General features: G+C 52.7%; 1 protein-coding gene across 11 annotated transcripts; it reads left to right on the top strand.

Moving 5' to 3' along the window:
* Window positions 1-1,545: 1,545 nt before the first annotated feature.
* On the top strand, window positions 1,546-23,980 carry RBM14 (RNA binding motif protein 14). 11 transcript variants are annotated; one of them, XM_056801266.1, is made up of 5 exons: window positions 10,405-15,802; window positions 17,049-17,238; window positions 17,485-17,910; window positions 21,140-21,839; window positions 23,562-23,980. In XM_056801266.1, the coding sequence occupies exons 1-4, from the start codon at window positions 15,752-15,754 to the stop codon at window positions 21,829-21,831; spliced, it is 1,359 nt and encodes a 452-aa protein (XP_056657244.1). In that variant the 5' UTR covers window positions 10,405-15,751; the 3' UTR covers window positions 21,832-21,839; window positions 23,562-23,980. The 11 variants fall into 11 exon arrangements, with proteins under 11 accessions (XP_056657241.1, XP_056657247.1, XP_056657246.1 ...); XM_056801267.1 differs by lacking the exon at window positions 10,405-15,802 and adding an exon at window positions 16,465-16,516; XM_056801271.1 differs by lacking the exons at window positions 10,405-15,802; window positions 17,049-17,238 and adding an exon at window positions 2,085-2,618.
* The last annotated feature ends 175 nt before the right edge of the window (window positions 23,981-24,155 follow it).

Below are 24,155 nucleotides of genomic sequence, written 5' to 3'. Positions count from 1 at the left end.
AACCAACAAGTTTTTGCAGATGATTTTCTATGGCAGTATCCAAGGGGCAAGAACCTGTTGATTCCTGTTTGCTGCTATGATTTTCCTCCAATCAACATTGCCCATGCCATTGTTGGCATTAGATAGGATTCCTTGATGGATATGGCAAAGATCCAGGAAGTCAGATCCTCACATCCTGATGTCTTAGACAAGCAAAAGGACAATGAATGAAACCAAGAATTGAGGTGGAGAAACACTGGGGAAATTAAGGGCTGCTTCCAATGACCACATGAAAGGATTAAACCCAAAGAAGGAATGCTTCTACCATACTACATGGATGAAGGCCATTCAACAACTATTAAATGCTTACTGTATGCAAGGCAGAGAAGACATGAAGTAAAATGGAGAGATGTCTGTTCTTGGAGGCACAAAACCCCCGAGTTCAATCCTGACACCAATCCATACTAGTTTTGTGACCATGGGAAAGTCACTTAAACTCTAAGTATCCTAGTCAACTCTCAAAAAATATAAATTCCAGTTATTGATTTATATCAGTGGAGGGAATTCCAACATGGGGAGTTCCCTAAACTAAGCACCATTGGAATCATCTGTGGGAACTTAGAAACAAACCCCTCCTTGCTCTATGGAACATTTATTGAATAACTGGACAAAAACATCTTCAAGAGATGTTGACTGATCTACTTATATTGGTTCTGCCAGTCCATGAACAATGAATATTTCTCCGGGTTGTGTCATGAATAAAATGACCTATGTCAGTATTTTCTTTGACTGTAGCCCTATTCCTGGGAGGCCCTGGCTCTTCCTCAGTGCTACATATTAGCTGTCTTGGCTTCCTTTAAGTCCAAACAAAAATCCCACTTCTTAAAGGAAGCCTTCCCTGACTCCTCTTCATTCCAGTGCCTTCCCTCTGTTCATTATTTCCTATTTATCCTTTCTAGAGGTTGTTCCGGTCTATGTGTTCTTGTATGGTCTCCCCCATTAGACTGGAGCTCTTTCAGAGCCAAGGCTGCCTTTTGTGTCTTTTTGTATGCCTAGCTTTCAGTATAGTCTCTGGCACACAGAAGGTGCCAGGGGTAAGTGAGGGGCAGCCCTGGGTCTCCATGGATGGTCACTCTTACTAGGTGCCAAGAAATGGAAAGGATGGGCCTATTGGGGGAAAGGCCAGGATGGGCTAAAGTTGGGAAGGTCCCTGGGGGCCATCTGGGCTGATGCCCTCATTTTATAAAGGAGGAAACTGAGGAGGGAGTGATGTCATTTGGCACAGTCATATAGGTGGTGAAAACAGGACTTGTTCTCTTCCTTCCAGCCCCTGGAGAATGGAGAGAATCCAAGCACATCATTATAGAAACCTGGGGGTTAGAAGCCCAGGGTGGAGGTCAGGAGTTCAAGGTCACAGACCCGTACTCCACCTGGGGGCGCTCGAAGGGCCCTTGTGGGCCAGGAGGGGCATGTCCATCCGGAGGCAGAGGCCCTGATTTCGAATTCGGTCTCAATTCTTTGCCAGCACCTCGTGTCTGGGGGGCCAGGAAGGGGCACCCCGAAGTGGGGCCCGAGGCGGGAACTCAGCGTTCCAGGCTCCAAGCTGGGGATGGAATGCTGATGCCGTTGAGGGGGGGGCGGCGCTCGAACGTCGAGGGCCAGGTAGCCGGGGAGGTATGGGAAGCAAAGCCGGAAAGGTACGGGGCAGCTGGGCGGGCGGGCTGGGCCGCATCCCGGAGGCACTAGGGAGCCGCGGCAAGACCTAGAGCCGGGAGGGCCTCTGGGGCGGGGGAGGGGCAGAGGGAGGGCGGTGGCTGCCCCCGCCGCACCCCACCTCTGCGGGCCCAAGTCTGGTCACGCCCTGGGGCTGGCGGAGCGGGGCGGGACCCTCCGGTAGCAGTCTGCGGCCTCGCTCCCCCGCCCCCGGCTTGCTTCCCGACCCGTCGTCCCCCGCGGCGGGGGGGGAGGAAACGGGAGGGGTAGGCCGGGGAGGAGGGGAAAAGGGCGAGCGGCCGTTGGGCGCGCGCGTGCCGCCCCCGCCCCCACCTAGGAACTCCCTTAGCCCAGCGAGCGGGCTCCCCGGCCTCGGGGATTGGCTGCCCCCGCGCGCGGCCCCTTACGGCTCTGCGATTGGCCGGCGTCGGCGCGGGGCGCTGGCTGCAATTGGCCGGTGCGCTGCGCCTGCGCGGCTGGGTTCTTGTCCGCCCTCCATTCCAGGGGAGGACGGCCGGCAGGGCGGACGTCTCGCTCGTCGCTCAGGCAAAGGCGGGGGTCCGGGCTCTTGGCCGGGGGCGGCGGCGCCATGAAGATCTTTGTGGGGAACGTGGACGGGGCGGACACGACTCCGGAGGAGCTCGCGGCCCTTTTCTCGCGCTTCGGCACCGTCATGAGCTGCGCCGTCATGAAGCAGTTCGCTTTCGTGCACGTGCGCGAGGCCGCGGGCGCGCTGCGCGCCATCGAGGCCCTGCACGGCCACGAGCTCCGGCCGGGGCGCGCCCTCGTGGTCGAGATGTCGCGCCCGCGGCCTCTGAACACCTGGAAGATTTTCGTGGGGAACGTGTCGGCCGCGTGCACGAGCCAGGAGCTGCGCAGCCTTTTCGAGCGCCACGGGCCCGTCATCGAGTGTGACGTGGTCAAAGGTAACGCGGGGGCGCGCTCGGGGGGGCCAGGGCCAGGACCCGTGGGGGCGCGTGTCGGGGCCGCGCCCGGCGGCGTTGGTGGCGGCGACGAGGAGGACGCTTTAAACCGGTGCCCGTGTGGGGGGACAGGGGCGCGCGTGCGCGGCGGGGACGCGCCTCCCCTTCCCCCTCCCCCTCTATCGGGGGTGGGGTGGGGCGGTCGCCGAACGGTCGGAAAGTCGGGAAAGGGACGGGACACGCCGGATCCGGGCGGGGGCCACCCCCCATTCTCTCCGCGTGGGTCAGAGGCGAGGGGTAAAAGGTCAGGGCTTTCCGCCCGCCCGCTGCAGACGAACGCGCCGGAGCGGAAGGGAACGGGGCCCTGACGTCCCCAGACAGCCGGCCCTCCACCGAGGGCCTTTCCCGGACCCCAGCCTTGCAGCCACGGACGTGCGGGGAGACGAGGTTCCCTTGCACATTACTCGCCTTAAACCCCTGTTGTTGGACAGACACTGTGAAATGGGTCTTCGGCTACCGAGGAACTTTGCCAAATTCTTGAGGCTGGGGCCTAGCTCCCAGGACGAGGTATGCGTGCTGTAAGTCACGGTGGAATGCTTGGGGCCTTTCTTTGTTGTCCTTCACCTTTCAGGCTTTCCCTGTCCCAGAGCTAGGCGTCCTTTCACTAAAGGAGGAGGCCCACTCAGGCCTCCCCACTGAGAGAGAGGTCTTGGGGGACCACTTAACCCGAACGGTTTACTTTCCCAGGCATCCGCTTGGAGTGGCCTAATCCTCAGCTTCTCTCCTATGCAGCTGACGTTCTTGTTCAATTCAGGCAGCCCCATTTGATGCTTTATTTTAGACTGGATTGTTTGTCCAGAGTTCTGCCTCCTCCGCAGGAATTGGTAAAGGACACCTGAGCCTTGTGCAGCTCAGCATCCTTTCTAGGCTAGATCAGGTTAATTTCTCACCACCCGCAGAAGCTGAACGAGAGAAGAGAGGGAGGAGGGATGTATTGCGAGGGTCTTTTATGTCCCTAGTTTGGGGACTGTTAAGAGTCTGCAAGCAAGAGAAATGTTAGGGAGAGATCCAAACCCTTTATGCATTTTCTGGGTCTGTTGGTCTCGTCCAGGAAGGCTCCTTCTTGGCGGATCTGCTGCTTCTAGTAAGGGGTGGGAAGAATAAAAATGTAATTTGACCCTCCTCTTTTCCTTAATAGGAATTAGTCTTCTCATCCTGCATTAATATTGCATTCTATTTCCCTCAACTCAGGTTATGGAAGTCCAGGAATATCCGGATCCAGGTTCTTCTGCCAGGTGTTCTGGGGCAGGCTATGGTGTTTGCAATTTGCTTTTGTTTTGAGAAAGTGGGGATTTTGATTTGGCTAGTATTTATTTTTAATCGGACTAATAAAACAGCAGAACTGCTCCTTCTGCAAGGTGGATTCTGAGTTGAGAATTGAGAAACTTGGTTCTGTGAGATTAGAATTGCTATGGAATAAATGTTGTCAAGGAACCTTCTTTGCTCATTGCCTTCTCAGAAGCCAAGTATCAGAGGGAACAGAATTGCATTGCTCACCACTGCTTGTGTAGACTGGAGAGAACTGGGGATGGGGAGGTGTCTGAGATTTCCTTTGGAAGCACCTGGAGAGAGTGCCCTTGCACTTAAAGTAAAGGCAGAAATGTGAATGTATTTTGGAAGTACTTATTTGGAGTAAGGATTCTCTTTGTTGAAAAATTGTGCGTTTTAATCACGAAAATCAATGGGAGCTTGTTAAATACAGATGGCAGGAGGAAGGGGTCAATGGCTTCCATTGAAGCCTTTTTTCTCTGGTTGAGAACAAGTTTGTGTAGGGATTTGGGAAGGCAGGAGGTAATGTAGAGGATGGCAGAGAAAGGGTAACCATTTTCCATTACCTCCTACTACGGTAACTCTAGGCTTAACCACCCAAAAACTGAAGGCTTACATTCTATTTGGGGAGAGTTGGTCCTTCTTTAGTGCAGCCTTCTGCTTAGGTGCAGGAAGAAAGAGGAAGTTACTTGGTGACCATCCATGACTTGGTGTCCTACAGCGGCAGCATTGAGCCACTCTATGCCTTCGTCCATTGACTGTCCAGAGAAGTGGGGCACTTCTATTTGCCTTTATAACTTCAAGACCCATCTTCAGCTTTGGAGAAGCCTAGGAGGAGCCCGAGGAGATACTATTCCCACTTTGCACTAAGCACCCTCTGAAGAATAACAGTCACTGGGCTTTGCTAGCAGAGGGAATATGCAATGACTTTCATCTCCTGGTCTTGAGGAGATGCTATGGGGCCTGGGTTGCTTATTTTCTCTAAACAAAAAGTCTCCATGTTCTACAGTTCTCCATATCCCCTAATCTAATTTGGAGGACTAGATAGAGTTGTTTGTGATCCTTGAATCTTCAGGTGTTCCCAGGCTCTTTAGCACTTGAGACTAGTTGGGCCTGTAAGGGCCCTGAGCCAAGTGGGCATCTACTTTTTATCTGCATCCCAGGAACCCCCTGTGCAAATAGGATTTGGTTGTAATCCTATCAAAAAATATTTTTATCCAATTGATTTTTATATGTGGAATTTTACTTGGATTTTGAGAAAATATTTTGCAATCTGTGCTATTAATCCAAAATAGACAAAATTAGACTAATTAGGCAGCCTAGACTTGATGCCTTTTCTCACCTTTTCACAGTGTTCATTGGTTATTTTTCCCTCATTCCAAAATGATACCCAGGTGATTCTCATTCAGGTTTCATTTCTTTGATTCCTCCCTACCCTTCCAGCACAGCTGGATCTCTCCTTTAGGACATCCCCCACCTCCACCCCCATGACTGTTGTTCTTTGCTGCCTTTACCTTCTCTTAGGCCAGGTTTGAATGTCTTCCTTCTCCCTTGGACTGTGTGTGTGTGTGGGGGGAGTTGTATTTCCCTAGGAGAGAGGAGGAGACCTTGTATTCCACAGGGTTGGATAGTAAGGATGGCTGGACCTGGATGTGAAGCAAGGCAGGGGCTTGTTTCAACTTTGGTTTATCTTTCTGTTACACTCTATTAGGTTAAGAACAGAGGGTCTTGTATCTTGTTTGCTTTCTTGGAACAAGTGAGTTAGAATCTGGAGGCAATTCTGAGGAAGCAGGAGAGGCCCTATACATGTTGTATGATATAACACTTTTCAAAGCACTTCCATATCCATTAGCTCAGAACAGAATGGACAGATGGGGAAAGAGGTGAAGAGACTTGCCCAAAGTCACTGGTGTTGCTGGGCTTGCCTCTGAAATCCTCTCTTTCTCCCAGGCCTCAGGCCTTTTGGGGGTTCCATATTGCTTCCAATGCAGGTATTACCTGTTGTGTTACAAATGAGTTTTCTTATGTTTACCCCCAAGGAACAGAAGAGGTTGCTGGTGCTCCTGGAAAACAACTTGGGAGAGAAGCCTCCATGATAAATGGGGTTCTTTTAGTTAAAGTGCTAGCTACTGAGCAGAAAAAAAACCTTTGTCTTTGAGACCTTAAATATAATTCATTTAGGTGCCTGCACAATTATGATCAACTTAGTAGTAAGAAGAGGTCCCTTTGACTTCCTTTGGCAGCCACAGGTCCAGAAAAGGCTTGATGTAGGGGCAGTGTTGAAGCTTAGTTCCTGCATCTTACCAGGGCCAGCCTACTGGTATCTAGGATCTCTTCTCTAGCCTCCTTCCTTCCCTCCACCTCCATCCCCTAATGTTGTGGGGCCAGGGGAGTTGTATTCTGAACCAGGCCCCGTTCCCATCCCAGGTGTGCCAGGATTTGCTCTGACTTCATCTCTTTCCTGCTGACAAGTTACTTGTCCCTTTGAATGCCCTAGAAGAGGATGTTGAAGGAAAGAGCAATGAGTGGTTTGGGGAAAGGTGTTTCCAGCCACATTGATTGCACCTTCTTATTTCCCAGCTCAGGGACTAGTCTCCTGAAGACTAACTGTCATTGTCGCAGATGCTTAATGTTTAATCCAGATTTTGGGAACAGGAATAGTGAAGCAGTGTGGCCCAGGGGCTGAACCTGGATAGAGAGGATGCTTGGGTTTTATCTACTAAATTTTCTCCATATCCTCTGATTTGCTTATTTTGTGACTACCTAAAGTCTTCCAGGAACCTCCCATGAAGCACCAGGTTTTGATCTGGGTTGGTCTGTTAGACTTTTTTTTGATATCTCTGAGACCTTAGGAAGTCAGTGCCAGAAAACCTTGGGGTGTAAGTCTAGCTGTGCCACTCTTTCATTCACTGTCTTAGCCTGGGCTGCACTTTTCTTAGTCTATAAATTAGGGACAATAATCACTCCCTGGCTCACTGATAGGCTTTTAGTGAGGTTCAGAACACCTGATGGTCATAACTGGGTTTTGTAAAGTGCTTTACAAATGTGAGAAAGGATTGATTAGTCACAGTGGGCTCATCCCTGAAACTGCTTATTGCTGGCCACCCTGTCCAGTAAACCTTGGTTTGACCTGATAATCTGACTTTCATTGGGTTCAGTATCCCTCAGGCAAAACAAGTAGTTTCCAGGGTTTGGAAGCTGATTCCTGGGAGTGGTGGCTGTAAATCTGAAGACCTCTAGGGCCTGAGTTTGTTGGCTCTGGTTTATTTAAAGAGCCCATCTCCTTTTGCCTGGCAGTTTAGGAAGGTTTTTATTCTCAATTTTCCTTTAAATGGAGTTTCTCTCACTGCCCTGGGACCATTGGCAGCCTTGTATCTTGGGGCACCAAGTCCAGGAGGGGAACTGTGAAGTCACTGACAGTGGCCAAGACATGCTGTTGGGAGTGTGTGTGCGTGTGCACGTGTGTATGTGTCCGAGAGGTAAAGGGCCTGCTCCCCCTAACTGCTAACCCCTCTGTCTGCTGCTTTATCAGACTATGCGTTTGTTCACATGGAAAAGGAAGCGGACGCCAAAGCCGCCATCGAGCAGCTCAACGGCAAGGAGGTGAAGGGCAAGCGCATCAACGTGGAGCTTTCCATCAAAGGTCAGAAGAAGGGGCCAGCAGGCCTGGCGGCCCCTGGGGAAAAGGCCAAGAAGCCAGGGGCCGGCGACACCGCGTTCCCTGGGACTGGTGGCTTCTCTGCCACCTTTGATTACCAGCAGGCCTTCGGCAACAGCACCACTGGCTTCGACGGGCGGCCCCGGCAGCCCTCCCCTCCTTTTTATGGCCGTGATCGCAGTCCTCTGCGCCGCTCGCCTCCCCGAGCTTCCTACGTGACCCCGCTGACCGCCCAGCCAGCCACTTATCGAGCCCAGCCTTCAGTTTCCCTGGGGGCGGCCTATAGAGCCCAACCCTCTGCCTCCTTGGGCGTCGCCTATCGGACCCAGCCCATGGCAGCTCAGGCAGCCTCCTACCGGGCACAGCCTTCGGTGTCCTTGGGAGCCCCGTACCGGGCCCAGCTGGCTAGCCCTGGCTCTCAGCCTGGGGGAGCTTCCTCACTTGGTCCTTATGGGGGTGCCCAGCCCTCAGCCTCGGCCCTCACCTCCTATGGGGCCCAGTCAGCTGCGGCCTCTTCTCTCACCTCCTATGGGGCACAGGCCTCTTCCCTTGCCTCATATGGTAATCAGCCAGCTTCCTATGGGGTGCGGGCTGCTGCCTCCTCTTATAATGCCCAATCGGCAGCTTCCTCCCTGACCTCCTATGGGGCTCAGGCAGCTTCCTATGGGGCCCAGCCTGCAACATCCTCACTTGCCTATGGGGCCCAGGCGGCCTCCTATAACGCCCAGCCGACTGCAGCCTCCTATAATGCTCAGCCCACAGCAGCCTCTTACAATGCCCAGTCAGGCCCATATGCAGCCCAGCCAGCTGCTTCCTATTCTGCCCAGCCTGCTGCCTATGTGGCTCAGCCGGCTACTGCTGCTGCCTATGCTGCCCAGCCAGCCGCCTATGCAGCTCAGGCAGCCGGCCCCCTTGCAGGCTCCTATGGGGCCCAGCCAGTTGTCACAGCACAGCTGAATGCATATGGGGCTCAGGCTACCATGGGCCTCTCTGGCTCTTATGGGGCTCAGTCAGCTGCAGCCACAGGCTCCTACGGGGCGGCAGCTGCCTATGGCGCCCAGCCGACCGCAGCCGCCCTGGCTGCTCCCTATCGCACTCAGTCGTCGGCCCCGTTGGGTTCTTCCTATACTGCCCAACAGCAGCCTCCCCAGCCTGCTGCTGCTTCCTACCGAGGCCAGCCAGGTGCCACCTATGAGGGGGCAGGCCAGCCGTCCGCAGCCTACCTGTCCCTGTCCCAGGGGGCTGTTGCCAACGCCGCCACCAGCACCCCGCCGCCCTATGAGCGTACCCGCCTCTCCCCACCCCGAGACAGCTACGATGATCCCTACAAAAAGGCCGCCGCCATCATGTCAAAAAGGTACTGTATGCCCCCTGGCTCTGCCCCCTGGCTGGGGCCTTGGGCCCGGGGCTATGGTTAGGATGGGAGGGGAGTTAAAGCCAATCACCCTTCCTTACTCTCCACATACCCTCGTGCTCCATGGGATGCCCTGAGGCCAAGTGTCAGGCCTTTCTGTAGCCTCTTGAGAATTTTAGATGGGGTTTTTGATAGGAAGAAGGGGCAGATGGCTTATTTTAGAGCCAACCACTTAAGGCTGTGAAAGGAGGTACCTGTCTGGGCCAACCCATGTGCCACTGAGTACCTTGCTGGTGAATGGGTCCCTGTTCTTTCCCACCATCTTGAATGTCCCCTCACATGTGACATGGCCGTGCCTGTGGTGATAGCTATGGGTTTGGGGTGGGTACATAGATCTTAACTAGCACCCTGGTGGTCAGTGCTGCGTCTGCTCTGGGGGAAGTTGGGAATCTTGCTGGCATTCGCCGTTCCAAAGCAACTGAGCTTTGCTCTCCTGGACCTTTCACTGTGGGTCCCTCCCAAGTGTTTTGTGATGCAGGAATGAATGGTGGCCATATGTCATCTTGGGCCTGGACCCTAAGGGAAGGTGTTAGTGAAGGGCTTGTTTTCTCCTCCACCCAAGTTTAGCCTAGGTTTGGATTTTCTTGTCCTGTACCAGCATCCCTAGGGGGGTAGAAAGCACTCACATAAGACCCCTTTGTTGGAGACTTGCCTGTCTGTTCACGGTCAGTCTTCTGACTCCATTGGCATCTCCCCCCACCCATCTGGAGTTCCTTCCCCGACAACTGTCTCATTCACCAACTGTCTTCTTCTCTCGACCAGGTATGGTTCCAACCGGCGCTTAGCCGAGCTCTCTGATTACCGCCGTTTATCAGACTCGCAGCTTTCGTTCCGCCGCTCGCCGACAAAGTCCTCGCTGGATTACCGTCGCCTGCCCGATGCCCATTCCGATTATGCTCGCTATTCGGGCTCCTATAGCGAGTACCTGCGGGCAGCGCAGATGCACTCTGGCTACCAGCGCCGCCTGTAGGGCTGTCCTGCGGGTGGGTGGGAGCGGAGCGAGAAGGAGGTGGGGGTAGTTTGGGGCCCGTGCTGTAAGAGCGAGTTTTGATTCCCCTTTCTCCAGTGTGGTTCTGCCCCAGGCAGCCAAATCTTTGTAGTGTTGCGGCAGTAACCTTTTCTTTTGTTCCTCCGCCTCAGCAGTAAGTCTTGCCTTTGGCTCCAGACGCTCCAGACGGTCGGCTCTCCCTCCCTTCCACTTCCCATCCACATCCCCTGGCCTCCCATCTTTACTGAGCAGGAATTTCTCTTTACGTTTTTATCTTTTTCCTGAACTCCCTTGGATTTTTGTGCGCGGTGTTTGAGGTCGTCTGGACAGGAAGCAGCCCATGGCTGTGGTCAGCGGCGCCTTTTTCTTTTTAGAGATGAGGGAGGCTGGGGACAGGTCAGCCCCTTCTTCCCCGTGCTCCCTCGACCCCATCCCTGCCCGCACGCCGCCTTTGAGGTGGGGCTCCTGGAGAGTGCACTTGCTCTGTGTCCGAACTCCTCCTGGTGACTGTGAGCAGAGCTGATGTTGAGGAGCACACCCCAGCCAGCCCCTAGCTCCCCATCTTCCCCAAGTAGGGGCTGTTAGAAAACCTCACTTTTTTCTTTCCCCTTTTGTATGGACTATGAATAAAACTTGGGGCAATTTGCAGTTTGGAAACCTGGTTGTCATTGTCTTGATTGAACTCATTGTCACCAAGGAACCAGTGGTGACATCCAGAAAGATGTGGCAGCTAAAGTGAGGCCACCTGGACTTTGATCCCAGAAATCCAAGGGGTCAGAACCATTAGGCTGTGTGCTACAGGAAGCAGTCAGTCAGCCATCTCCCCCCAGAAGGCCACTGGGAGGTGACCACCTTGATGTGCCTGGCTTGTGGTGCCTGTGCTTCAGGGTACCTGTACTTGGGGTGATTGGGAAGGAGAAGGAAATGGCACAGGGGGCAGCTGGCATGGACATCCCACTTGTCGAGAGCCTCACTGGAGCCTCTCTGCTCCATCCTGCCATCGCCGTCACCTGCGCCTGCCTCCTAATGTTAGTGGGGCTCTGAAGTAGCCTTGTGGTAGCCTCTGGGCTTGTTGTACTAAGTTCAGATAAGTGGGAAGCAGCAGGGGATGAAGAGCTGCAACTTTTTTCCTGGCCGTGGGACCCAGGCAGTGGAGGAAGCCTGAGGATTTAACTTTGCTATTGGAGTCTGGCCAGGAGAAGTTGGTTCCTGCTTTTCTTGAGCCAAATTTCATATTACCTGGGCGGGTAAAATCTTTGATGTGGGATTCCCAATAGAGCCTTCCTGTAGATGGCATCCTGGAATGACCAGGCCAGCCATGACTCCCACTCCTAGACTGTCTTTGAGGGAGAAGCCAGTGCCTTGGCCTCCTAGCTCACTTCTTACTATTGAGCTCTCACACCTACATTGGGCTCACCAGGAACTTCCAGACTATGATGAATTCCAAGAAATTGTAGACTTGAATTCTCTTTTCCTTCTCTCTACTTCCTCTTTTTTCCCCCCCCTTTATTCTCTTGAAGGGAGTGGTGGGATGTGGAGTGGGGAGGGCAAGATCTCATCCCCCCCACTGGGGTCATTTGTAAGACTTCATAGATAGAACTCAATCTGTCACTGGGTCCTGGGAAATAGACTAAGGTGTCTGCATTTTATTTTTCATGCTGGAACATTGGCGAGTTGGCCATAATACTTCAGTTTGTAACAACATTTCTCTCTTGTCACTCTGATTTCCTATCTTCTCACCTTTCTCTTCTGGTGGGGGGTGGGTCTTAATTGTCTGTCCTTATTGCAGCCCAGGGCAAGCATTTACCTGGATGTATCTACTTGGAGCCTGGATGAGCACCCTAACCAGTTCTAGTTCCTGGGACTGGAGAGTCCAGGCTCAGGCTCCCTGGACCTCTCCCCTCTCCCGAGTTCCTCCTTGGCTAACAAGGACAAGCCATAAACAGATCTTCGGCCAACTAGCTTCCCCGCCTGACCTATCCCTTTCCCAGGAGTGTCAGGGGTGTCTGACAGTCTTATTTCAGCTGTTTTTTCATCACCTCTCCTGTTCCTGTTAATGTCTTTCTGACTTTGAGGGTCCTGCCTCCTTGAAGAAGGGTGGAGGCAAGTGGCAGGTTAGGGGTTGGTGACAGGTATGAATTTTGCCTTTGTGGGCACCCCCACAACCACGTGTACCTTGGATTTGGGGGAGTAGAACCAAATGAAGATGCTGGTGGGTGGGTAGGTAGAAGCCAGGCTCCAGACTGGCTGCCTTTACCTGACCATGTGCCCACTACTTGTGCTTCTTGCTAAATCCTCCATGGTGTCCCAGGTTCCTCTCTTCAATGATGATCAGGTTTGGGAAAAATCAGGACACCAACTGCAGCACAAGCTCTGGCTCATACTTCATTGAACCTCTTCGCTTTTTTTTTGTATCTCAGGGTTTTTTTACAGACATCTTTTTAGGTGACACTTTTCCCCCCAATGCACTAGTCAATGCCATCTTGGTCCCGTAGACCTTGGCTCTAGAGTTCCAGGGTTTAAATGCAAGAAGCATTGTGACTCAGAGATGAAATGATGGGGTGTTCATTGTCCCTACAAGCTTAGCGATCCTTGCTGAGTGACTGGGAGAGCTGGAATTGGGCATAAGGAGGTGCTTTCATCTGGCTCTGACTTAGTAGATATCTTGATGTTGAATCTTGGGGGGGGGGGGCCAAGCAGAGCCTAGGTGCAGTTCAGCGATTCAACCAGCCTGTATTAAGAGCCTCCTTCTGTGCAATGGACTCTATTGGGGCTGGGAATGAGAAGAGCCCAAAGCACAACCCCTTCCCCTTAGGTTCAAGCTGCCATCTTAGTGGGAGAGATGGCCATAGTTTCAAACCATTTAAATTATCAGGTGACAGGAGTTGTACAAACATGTTGGAACAGTTAAGAGGGGGAATATTTCAGCTGAAGAACGGGAGGGGCTTCCCATTGGACTTTTAAAGCATATATTGGCCTCCACAGCATATTGAGCTGACCTATGGAAATACAAGCTCTTGGAATCCAGAACTGGAAATAACTTTTGGATTCCTGTCCACAGCAAGTTCTGTTGACTTATGTTGGGAGGAGAATGGGCTTGGCCATTCCCTGGGTCCCATTCTCATCTATAATGGGGTTGATCTACAGGATTTCTTCACTCTTTGGGTCCTTGATGCTTTGGGGAAACCTGTGGACCTCTCAGCTGGATATTTCTAAATGCCTAAAATAAAATGTATATGATACAATGGGAAACCAATAGTATCAAAATAAAGGTGTAAGTTTTTTTTTTCCCCTCATTCAAATTCAAGGATGTCTTGAAATTATCCATGGAGGTGAACCCCAGTTTAAGAAGACTTGGGCAAGCTTTCTCAGGTCTGTGTCCCATCCTGCCCCCCCTTACCCCCCAAACCAAGGTTGAGACTTCTATGGAGCAGGGTTCAGATCTCTTGGGGAATGAATAATCAACTGGGAAAGGAGTTGGCTGGAAAATGGATGTTTTTGACCTTTCTTAAAAAGCTGGGCTCTGAGACTACTGACTTCTGGGAGGAAGTTGGTTTTTTTTTTTTAACCCTTACTTTCCATCTTGGACTCACTACTAAAAGTATTGGTTCCAAGGCAGAAGAGTGATAAGGGCTAGGCAATGGGGGTTAAGTGACTTGCTCCCGGGGTCACACAGAAGTGTCTGAGGCCAGATTTGAACCCAGAACCTCCCATCTCTAGGCCTGGCTCTCAATCCACTGAGCCACCCAGCTGTCCCCAAGAAGAGACTGATTTAAAGTGAGGGTGTCAGGGGGAAAGGGAAGTGTATATGGGAGGAGACAGAAGTTTATAAGATTGAGTTAACTCAGATTGCCTGTGAAGTTTACAAAGCCCATCACAATCATTGGAAAGGGGCTTATTTAGAGTTCATAAGGGGAATGATTTGCCCAGTTACCAAGTTTAAAAGGGGTCCAGGCCACATTTCTGGACTCTTGAATTTTAGTGGCTTTGCCAGCCCCCCACCACATTGACAGGTCAGGTTTTCTGAGCTGGGCCCTGGGAGGCCTGGATGCTCTGCAAGTGGAGACCTGGCTCATAGTGATCTTTTTCCCTCCCCACCAAGGTCTTTCTACCATTGTGGTATGGCCTCTGCTTCCACCTGGCTGCCTAGGCTCTGCTAATAAGTGGCTTATGTCTGTTCTAGATGGTTGATTTCTTCTTGGCCCCCAGGACCCAGTGGTTTATTCATTAACCAATGTAACTCACAGCCAAATAACAATCCCTAACTCAGTCCAGTTTCTGGACTCACTTCCAAGGAATGAGATGGCGAGTTTGGGTTTAATCGGAGTCTCTTTCCTGGGTTAGCAGCTTGGTTTGGTTGCCATCTCTAAGGAGAACCCACAACTGATGCAATAGCTTCATCCTGGCATTTAATGGAAAAACATCACAGCTGGGAGGAACTAGACCATCTCTTCTGAAGGGGGATTTTCCTGACCCTGCTCTTCAGCCAGCCAGTGCCTTGGCCAGGCAATGGGCCCACTTCTTGAAGGGGCATGTTGAAGGCTTTAACTAGGATTTAAAACTGAACAAGTGCTTGGCTTCTTAGCCTGGGAACTTATTCAATATTTGGGTCTCTATTTCAGTATAGCTGGTCTCCTTTGTAACACTATGTATTTTATGCATTTACCAACATTCTGAGAGAGGATCCAAAGCTTCACCAGCCCCAAAGGAGACACCACTCCAGGACTAGTGCAACCTCATTTTATAGATGAGGAAAAAGGTCCAAATACAGCAAGTGACTCCTTATCCAAGGTCATCTAGACCCTCCTGCCTGGCCCTGCAGTGCCAGCAGCCAGTGGGAGTGTTTGTTTTCAAAGCCAGGTAGTGATTTTGCTGTAGCTACTTTGTTGACTGCAAAGGATGATGGGAGTTTGGGGCCTGAGATTGGCAACATCTTTGTCACTGATGTGGAGGAGGGGTTGGGAATTTGTCAACCTGAGCAATTTAGAGGGGACTCCAACTTTAGCACTTGGGTACCTGTTTGCCTGTCATCGGGCAATTTGCACAACTATTCAGGTTGTATGGACCTGTCAAAATCTTCAACATTGAAGCCAAACAATGTCTTGAATTTCAATCTATTAAACCATTAAAAAGCCAGTCTTCCTGATCATTAAAACAAAAACACTGTAATCTAAATTGCCAAAAAAGGGAACTACTTTGTCACCTTGACCCCATCATTTTTTGGCCCTGGACCACAAGAGTGCACAGTGTGTTGAGGGACCAATCAAGTCATTTCTTCCATTTCTGATATTACATATTCAGTCTCCCTCCAGCTCTGACATTCCATGTTCTAAGGTCTTTTCCCTGTTGCCCAGGGTGGACATTCTGTGTGCCTTGTTTCAAGGTCTTTCCAGTTCTGACATGTCCAAGGGTTCTGTGCTCCCTGCCCAGAGACTGTATTGGGAAAGGCAGTGCAGACCCTGGCCCTAGAAGCTGAGGGCAAGGAGCCTTTCTCTCCTGCTCTGTACTGCGTTAATAAACGGGTATGAATTGAACCAGGGTTTTTTGCAGCACAAGTGTGTAAAGGAAGTAACCAGGTCCGTGGGCCTTTGGGGTGCTGTTAAACATCATGTTTAACATTCTTTTATGTTAAATGTTAAACATTCTTGACTCCAGGAAATTGATATCAGAGCTCTTAAAAGTCTCCATTTTGTTCTAACCATTGCTCATTGTCTGGGCAGCATCAGAAGGAAAGAAGCGAGTATTCAATGCCTAGTATGTGCCAAGAGCTCAAGTGGCCCTCACGGCAACCCTGGGAGGTAGGTACTATTATAGAGACCCCATTTTACAGCTGAGGAAACTGGAGTGGAGGCCCAGTCTTCCCTTCTCCAGGCCTGAGCCACCTGGGGGTAAAGTCTGATTTCCCACCCTATGGGATCTGCCAGGTTTTCTCCCCCAAGACGCTGGTGTGTTGGCCCTCTCCCTTCGAAAGTCTTTGTCTTGTCAGAGAGCCTTCTTTATACCGCTTTCCTTGTCCTTTGCTCTGTGCTTTTCCTCCCGGGATGTTTGCTGTTCCCTCTCCGTGTGCTTTGAGCCCTTCCGTCCAGATGGCCCGCTTTAAGACTCGTGGAAGAGTTCCTTGGGCGAAGCTGCTTCCAGTGTCTAGGATGAAATTAGCCAAAGGAATGCACCGAGGATGCTTGCCTGAAAGCCAGCCGGGAGGATAGAGAGCTGCAGCTTGTGGCCGCCTTGAAGCCCTGCCGGAAATGCTCGCGGGCCCTCACCTTCCTTAGATGGGGCTTTAAGCCGATTGTGAATGGCCTATGGCCTCCCAGCCGGGCGGGTGGGGTGGGGGTGGGGTAGCAGGGCGGGACCCAGGTGTTGACGTTGTGTACGGCTCTGTGGGAGCCTCGCTCACAGGAGAAAAATAAAATTTGCAGCCCCAAAACTTAGTGCCTCGCACGGTTTCTTGGCAGGGTTCTCCCTCATTGTCTCTCCTCTGTGTCGGAGCCGGTCGGGGGGAGGAGGGGCGGGTAAGTGGTTCCTCTTTATCCCGGACTCCCAATCAAGGGCACACTGGTAATAGGGGGAGGGACCCCGGGCCTCCTCCGGTTCCCTCGCACCTACACTTTACCCCACCCCATCGGGCGTTGCCACTTCCATCCGCGGCGGGGGTGGGGGTGGGGCGGGAGCAGCCCTGTCTCCGGGGCATAAAACGGGGCAGCGGCGGCTTAGGAGTAACCACTACGAGCCGCCCACGTGTCCCAACTGGCCGGCAGCCTATTTTGCAGGACTCCGGGCTCGGTAGGGGGCAGGGGCCCAAGATGTCCGGGGCAGTAGGTCCCGGAAGCGAGTGGAGTTTGGGCGGGGGGCGCTGGGCGCTGGGCGGAGAGGGGACCCCTGGCGCAGGCCCCGCTCCCCCTCCCACCTACCCTTGCGTTTTCCGGTTGGCCACGCCCCCTACGCATCCCGTCCAATTGGCTTTACCCGGCTGCACACAGCGCGTTTTCATTGGCCCTCAGCGAGCTCCCATTGGTCACTGACGTGTTCTTCCCTGCCCTTCAGGTGACGGACGTGTTTCGCAACCAACCAGGAGGAGGGCCCGCCTGGAACACCGGCCCCCCTCGCTCGTCGGCGTGGCCAATCGGGCGGCAGGCCGAGCTCCCCGTCTTTCCCCGGAGTCGCCGCTGCGGCCGTCGCCATTTTAGCGTTTTGTCAGAGGCGCGAGGAGGAGGCTGTGCCGCGTCCCGTGCGGGTGAGCCGCGAGCGCCGTCCCCGAACTCTAGCCTGTCTCCGACCGGCCCGGCCCCTCGGTCGCTGTGTGGCGCGCGGCCACAGAGATCCACGGCGCCCGGGTGCCCCCCTCCCCCCGCCCTGCCCCCGCCCCCGTGGGTCCCCGGCCTGTCCCGTGTCCAGTCCCCGCCTCCCTAGCCGGCCTCTTGCCCTGTGGGTCCCCAGCCTTTGTCCACCCCGGACGCCGTCTCAGCCTGGTGTCTTGCAGGCCTCGTCGTCGAGATGGTGAAGCTGTTCATCGGCAACCTGCCCCGCGAGGCGACGGAGCAGGAGATCCGCGCGCTGTTCGAACAGTATGGCAAGGTGCTCGAGTGCGACATCATCAAGAACTACGGCTTCGTGCACATCGAGGACAAGACGGCGGCCGAGGACGCCATCCGCAACCTGCATCACTACAAGCTGCACGGCGTCAACATCAACGTGGAGGCCAGCAAGAACAAGAGCAAGGCCTCCACCAAGCTGCACGTGGGCAACATCAGCTCGGCGTGCACCAACCTGGAGCTGCGCGCCAAGTTCGAGGAGTACGGGCCCGTCATCGAGTGCGACATCGTCAAGGACTACGCCTTCGTGCACATGGAGCGCGCTGAGGACGCCGTCGAGGCCATCCGCGGCCTGGACAACACCGAGTTCCAAGGTGAGCAGCCCCCCGCAGAGAGGGGTGTGGGGTGGGGACAGGGGCACCAGTCCTTAGCCAGAAGCCTGGGGGACGGGCTGGTGGGGTTTCCAACCCCAGGCTGGGTGTTTTCTGGGAACTTGTGACAGTATGTGGATTTCAGTACTTTGCAGGGCTCAGTCTGGGCCTTTCCTGGGACCAGTTCACGCCTCACGTTTTGGGTGCTAGCTGTTCGGTTTTTTTTTTTTTTTGGCCATTCTCCCTTGTACCACTTGTACTTATCTTCTAGGATCATAGCTTGGCAGTAGAGGGGGTGAAGGGGCAAATTAGTAGAACCTGATTCCTCGAGCCTGGCCACAGTCCTGGAGGGCTTTATCCTGTGAGATCAGTTCTCTTGTTATCCCATTTAACAGATGAGCAAACTGAGGACGAAAGATCAGAGCTAGGAATGGTGGTGGTGCCATAAGTGATTGTGGGCTTCTGTCTGTCTTCCACACTCCTCACCCCCAAGGTCCAAGCATCCAAAGAAGAGGGAATCAGTGGGAGGATTTCTATAGCTTTTCAGTGTGAGAGTCATGTTAGACCTTGTTGACGGGTGAGTAGCTGCCACTTTTCCCCTCTTGCAAACTTTGTTCTGGGGTGGCTGCCTTGGGTAGCTGTTTTCTTGCACCTTAAGGCCTGATCCGTCAGTCCCCAGGGATGGTGTGTGCCCTATACGCAGGATATTGCTTTGCAGTCTTAGACTAGGAGCAAGTGGTGATGCTCCAAGGTTGAGCTTGTTTTCCCTTTTTAATTGGCAAGTGGAGAATTACTCTGTCAACAACTCTTAATGAGAAGTCTGTCATTTGGGGTTGGTCTTGTATTGAACTTTTGAGGACTAATGCTTATACTTAACTCTTCCACCATGGGGGTTGGGGTGGGGTGGGGAGAAGAGAAGAGAGTGCTCGGCCTGGTTGCTGCTGGTGTAGAGGAAATGAGAGAATGGTGACAGGGAGAACTTCTCAGGCCAGGCCCCCAAAGACATCTTGGTTTTCACCTGGTTCCTGTTCTAGATTCACTTGAATTGATAGGCCTGGGTTTTCCCTTTCCAGTCCCCAGAAGGTCCTAGTGTAGTCCCTTGTGTTTGCTAAATACTTTCTAAGTGTTTGTTAAAGGGGGCTACCTTTCCTCAATCTTCTCTGCATTTTGTAGTGATTCTCCCCCAGAGACTTGGATTGTTTACCTGTTTTTAGTGTCTTTTCGGTCCAGGTTTGCCTTTTTAAATTAGTGGTTATCTTTTCTTGACTGACAGTTTCTTGGCCCTTGAGTCCCTGCTAATCCCAGAGGTCAGGAGATTTCATTTCTTAAAAGTCTCAATTCTTCTATACCTTGAAAAAGCCTGATAGAATGGTAGCTCGAATAAAGGCAAAGGCAGAGCCAGTACCTCCTCTTTTTGTCTGCTCTGACTTGTGCTGTTTGTGTCCAAAGGGGCCCCCAGGCTGAGATGCTGGCACCCTGGGGAGCCTCTACATAGCTAGTCCTTGGCCTGTTGCTGCCATAGTTGCTTCTTTCACTTCTCAGTAAGGGGTTTCCGTTTTTCTGCTCCTCCTTCCCTTTCTCCCAGGCACATATCCTACTGCCCTTTGGGGCAGTCTCCTGACCTCCCAGATTTGTGTTTATTGGTCTGAAATCCTACCTCCATCACTGATGCTCTGAAGTCTCCTGGTTAGTTAGAGTCTTATTGAATGTCCCTTAAGAACCCTTACAGCTGCTCAGTGTTCCAGGTGGGATGATCACGTGTGCTAGCTGCTGGCCAATAGGAGGCCTTGCTGATCTTGGATCTCTGGCCTTTTGGGTAAAAGGGGCTCGTCCCTTCAGAACCCATTTAAGGAAAATCTGCCCCTCCCAAGAAGCTGCTTAGGTTTCTGGAGTTCTAGGGAAACTGACTTTCTTCCTCTGACTATAAAAAGTGGTTTGCTTTTTCTTGCTTTTATGACTCGTCTCTGGTTCCTACCAGCTTTTTTAAAAGCATTCTTTATTTCTATTTTCAGGCTATGACAGTTCCTTTCTTAAGCTTGTATCATTTCTCTGCAAATTGTGTTTAGGCTTTTGGGTCCCTGAGTTTCAGAGAAGCAAAAGTCATTGTTAATAGGCTTTTCCTCTAAGATATCTCTGGGTTTTCTGATCAAACAGTTCAGGCTGTGTTTATTTTGCCCCTGCTTGTTCTTGTGTATGTTTGTCTCACACACACACACACACACACACACACACACACACTCTCCCCCTACCCATCTCTCTCTCTCTCTCTCTCTTTTTTCTCTGTTGCTTGTGATTTTTCCTCTGGGGAATCCTAGCCTTGTGAATAGCCCAATTCCCTTTCTGCCTTTGTCGTTGTCTATGGTATAACTCCAAACCTGTGGTCACTAAAATCTAGTGGTCTGCTATAACTCCTTGAAGTGATGGACAACAACTTAAAAGTTCTTAGGAAAAGAAGGAAGAGTCCACTCCTCTCCTAGTTGGAGCCATCAGTTGTCCAGAGGTACTCTCTTCCACGGCCCCAGGCTTTTGGTTTTGGTGGTGTTTTGAGGTTTATGGCATGTCTTCTCCATAACTGTTCCGTGAGGTCGGGCTCTTCTGGGCCAGAATCATTGTCAGAGGAGTTAAGTGATTTGCTCAGGCCACTGGGTCTCCGAGTCTTCTTTCCGGATGACCAATGCTTTGGACAATCTGGGCAATCCTGCTGATGCTCACAGGGCATTTCGTGACTCTTGGGAAATAATTGGAGGCTCAGGTTCCTGCGCTTGTCTGGGATTAGGGCCACCATCCACGGGAAAAGTGCTTTTCCTCCAGGTCATAGCAGTTGAGGTAGGGCTGTTGTCACTAAGGTTCTTGGGGTGACGTCACAGCAGCTACAGGGGTAGTGCTGACCACTGCCCCACAGGGGGCGTGCCGTGGTGACAGGTAGGCTCACTTACCAAGGACTTGACCATTCTTTCTTAGGACAAGATTGGTTTTCCTTTCCTTGCTAATGGCTGGTAAACCAGTTTAGTGGAGATCCTTCTTAGCCAGAAACCCTGATGCTGGAGAGACAGCAGGCCTCTCAAGTGAGTGACTTGGGCGGTGCTGCAGGCGGCTCAGCGTCTTTCGGATGCTGAGCTTGGCCTGCTTCGGAGATGGCTTGGATTAGCTCTTGCCGTGGCGGAGGAGTCTGGGGTAGGGGCCGGGACTGAGACCGAGTTACAGCATCCCTTCTCGCGTCTGTTTCTTCAAGGCAAACGAATGCACGTCCAGTTGTCCACCAGCCGGCTTCGGACTGCGCCCGGGATGGGAGACCAGAGCGGCTGCTATCGGTGTGGGAAAGAGGGCCACTGGTCCAAAGAGTGTCCAGTGGATCGGACGGGCCGCATGGCAGACTTGGCCGAGCAGTACACTGAGCAGTACGGAGCCGTCCGTGCGCCCTACGCCATGGGCTACGGGGAGTCCGTGTATTACAGTAACGCGTACGGAGCGCTTGATGCCTACTACAAACGTTGTCGAGTTCGGTCGTACGAGGCAGTGGCGGCGGCGGCGGCAGCCTCCGCGTACAACTACGCAGAGCAGACCCTGTCCCAGCTGCCACAAGTCCAGAATCCGGCCATGACCAGCCACCTCACCTCCACCTCTGTCGACCCCTACGACAGACACCTGCTGCCGACCTCGGGAGCTGCCGCCGCCACCGCCGCCGCTGCCGCCGCCGCCGCCGCCGCCGTCACTGCAGCCTCCACCTCCTACTATGGACGGGACCGGAGCCCCCTGCGTCGTGCCCCCACAGTCCCTACTGTAGGAGAGGGCTACGGCTATGGGCACGAGAATGAGCTGTCCCAGGCCTCGGCGGCAGCCGCTGCCGCCCGGAATTCTCTGTATGACATGGCGCGGTATGAGCGGGAGCAGTATGCGGATCGGGCGCGGTACTCAGCCTTTTAAAGCTCGAGGTGAGAGCGGGGCAGGCCCCTGTTGGGATGGCAGCACCAGGGGCCCAGCTGCCCTGCTGCTTTCACAGGAATAGGATGGCCCAAGGTGGCGGGGGGCGGGTGGGGGTGGGTGGGGGGTGGGGCACAGGGGATGAATTTCTAGTCATCTGTCTCAGTCAGTCACATAGTCTTTGGTGCAGTCTCAAGGCCCTGGCCCTGGTGGCAGATTTCCTAGGTCCTGCTGCTGTCAGCTTGGCAGGACTTAATCCGATTCCCTCTTGTGCCTGAAAATGAGCAAAGTGTAGCAGCGCCCCCAAGCCTCTTGGCCACAAGTCTGCTGCCTTCCTCTTCTTGCTCTTGTGGTGGCTGAGGTTTGATCTCTTCTGGGTGCCCAGAGGTCCTGGGGTTCGTATTTCTGCACTCCAACTTGGACTTAAAATACTGCCATGTTAGGTGGCCCCCTGAGAATGATCCCCACCTAGTGGCTTCCTGAAAGGCTCCAGGCAGGGTTTCCCTGAGGGTGAGGTGAGGTGGGAGGGTGGGTGCCCTGAGGATTCCATCTGCCTGGGAACACCTCCTCGAAAAAACAAACAAACAAAGGTTCTAGGGTGGAGAGTTTGACCCCAAGGACAGAATCCTCAGGAAATTCACCTTGCAAGATGTGAGCTTCCTTTCTCCTTCCCTTCCTCCTATTGTAAGATCTTGGGGTACTGCACTGGGTCCATACATAGGTGTTCCCAAGATCTTGGGGGTAGGTTTGAGCTTTAATAGGTGAAAAGGTCCCTCTCTGCAGATGGAGGCAACCTGTCTTCCTTCATTCCAGTCTATCATTATCTCATGGCATCCTCTTGTCTTCTGCCAAGTCTTCCATAGCTTCACTGATTTAAAATTGTAATTTGGAGAACTCTTCTAGTTCTTACTTTATATAATTGGAGATGGTTAGGGACTCAGGATATCTGGCCCCCTGAGATGCTTCCAGGGCCTTTGGCTTTTTCTTTCCCTCTGCTTGTGGGGCCCTCGAGCCTCCCTAACTCATCAGAGGGTCTTTGTTAGTTCCCTTTGTCTCCTTGGACTCATTGTACTTTCTAGAGATTATTATTTACCCTGGATACTCTGGGGAGAGGCAGGTGGGGCTTGAACCTGTTTTCCAGACTGGGACACTAAGGCCATGGTAGGGGGAGGGGAGAGGAGGATTCGCACAAGTCCCAGGTCTCAGAAACAGTGGCATAGCTCAGGATAAACTCCAAGACCCTGAACTCCTTCCCAGCATGCGGGTCAGCAGATTGGCTGGCAAAGATGTGCTCTGGAGTCTCAGTGCTTGTCCTTGATTCCTGAAGCTTCTGTTAATTGAGGAGTGCTCCCAGGTCGAATTCTGTTCTTGGCTTATTCCCTGGAGACCTACCTTTCTCCTTTGGTGGTTGTCCTGCCTGTCAGACACGTGGGTTTTTTGCAATAAGGAAAGTCACCTCCTTTGGTAGCATCAGAAGCAATTGGTTGTCAGGTCCTTCCCATTCCCTTATCAGAAACAGGGTTTCTCCTTGAGGTCAGGAAGACTGAGAAAGGAAAGGGCCACCCAGAACTGGTACTGTTTGGCTGGTGCTGATTTGAGACAGGGCCCGCTCTGACCTTTCCGTCGTGGGGGAGGGCCAAGGCTGGCTGTGCAGTGTGTCGAGGGAGGAGATGGATGTCCTGGCCACTGGGAGCCTCCTTTACTGTAAGCCCATGTATTGTGCTTTCTTTCAGGTGGGATGTGTGGGGGCTTCAGCCCCGGGCTGCGGTTGTGCATGAGAATTCACCCTTCGTGGTCCCCCATCTTCGGGATGTTCTCACAGCTCTGTGCGTTGGGCCCCTCAGGAACCACGGACCTTAATTTAACCTTGCTAAGTTGAGACTCTCTCCCCTGCTCCCCTTGTTCTTCAGTACCTTCCCACTCATGTTCTGTTCTCCCAGTAGCCTTTGCTATGTCCAGAAACTGTGGCAGGGGTTGTACTGTCTCTCCCACTCATGTCCTGCTTTCACTGGGTGCTGAATTGGGGGATCACTACAGTTGCAGGGGGGCTCCGGCTCCTTCTTCCCCGTTTTGCCCCTAGTGGCTTGCGATGGGTAGACATGTAGAGTTGGTCACTTTTTTTTTTCCAGTGAAATAAATGTTTTTCAATTTAGGGTGTGTCTGTTTTGAGAAAGTCCTTATGTGGGGGCAAGCTCTGGGGTCCTTCATCCCTAGAGGGGAAGTGGGAGGTGATTGATTTTGAATCCCTTCTAGCCACACAGCTGCCATTGGTGAGCATCAGAGGGGTGGCTGGTGCAGAGGAAGGGGTTTCTTCCACAGATACCAGA

Source organism: Monodelphis domestica, chromosome 6, assembly GCF_027887165.1.
Source record: "Monodelphis domestica isolate mMonDom1 chromosome 6, mMonDom1.pri, whole genome shotgun sequence".
Classification (NCBI taxonomy): domain Eukaryota; kingdom Metazoa; phylum Chordata; class Mammalia; order Didelphimorphia; family Didelphidae; genus Monodelphis; species Monodelphis domestica.
The sequence above is the reverse complement of the archived record's forward strand: the minus strand, read 5'-3'. Positions and strand labels throughout refer to the sequence as shown.

What these genes read in the sequence shown, in the direction of transcription:
- RBM14 (XM_016425406.2), top strand. Translation starts at nt 2,282, where the DNA reads ATGAAGATCTTTGTGGGGAACGTGGACGGGGCGGACACGACTCCGGAG. An exon ending in CGAGTGTGACGTGGTCAAAG is followed by an intron (nt 2,619 to 7,476) that starts GTAACGCGGGGG and finishes CTGCTTTATCAG; the next exon opens with ACTATGCGTTTGTTCACATG. An exon ending in GCCGCCATCATGTCAAAAAG is followed by an intron (nt 8,960 to 9,778) that starts GTACTGTATGCC and finishes TCTCTCGACCAG; the next exon opens with GTATGGTTCCAACCGGCGCT.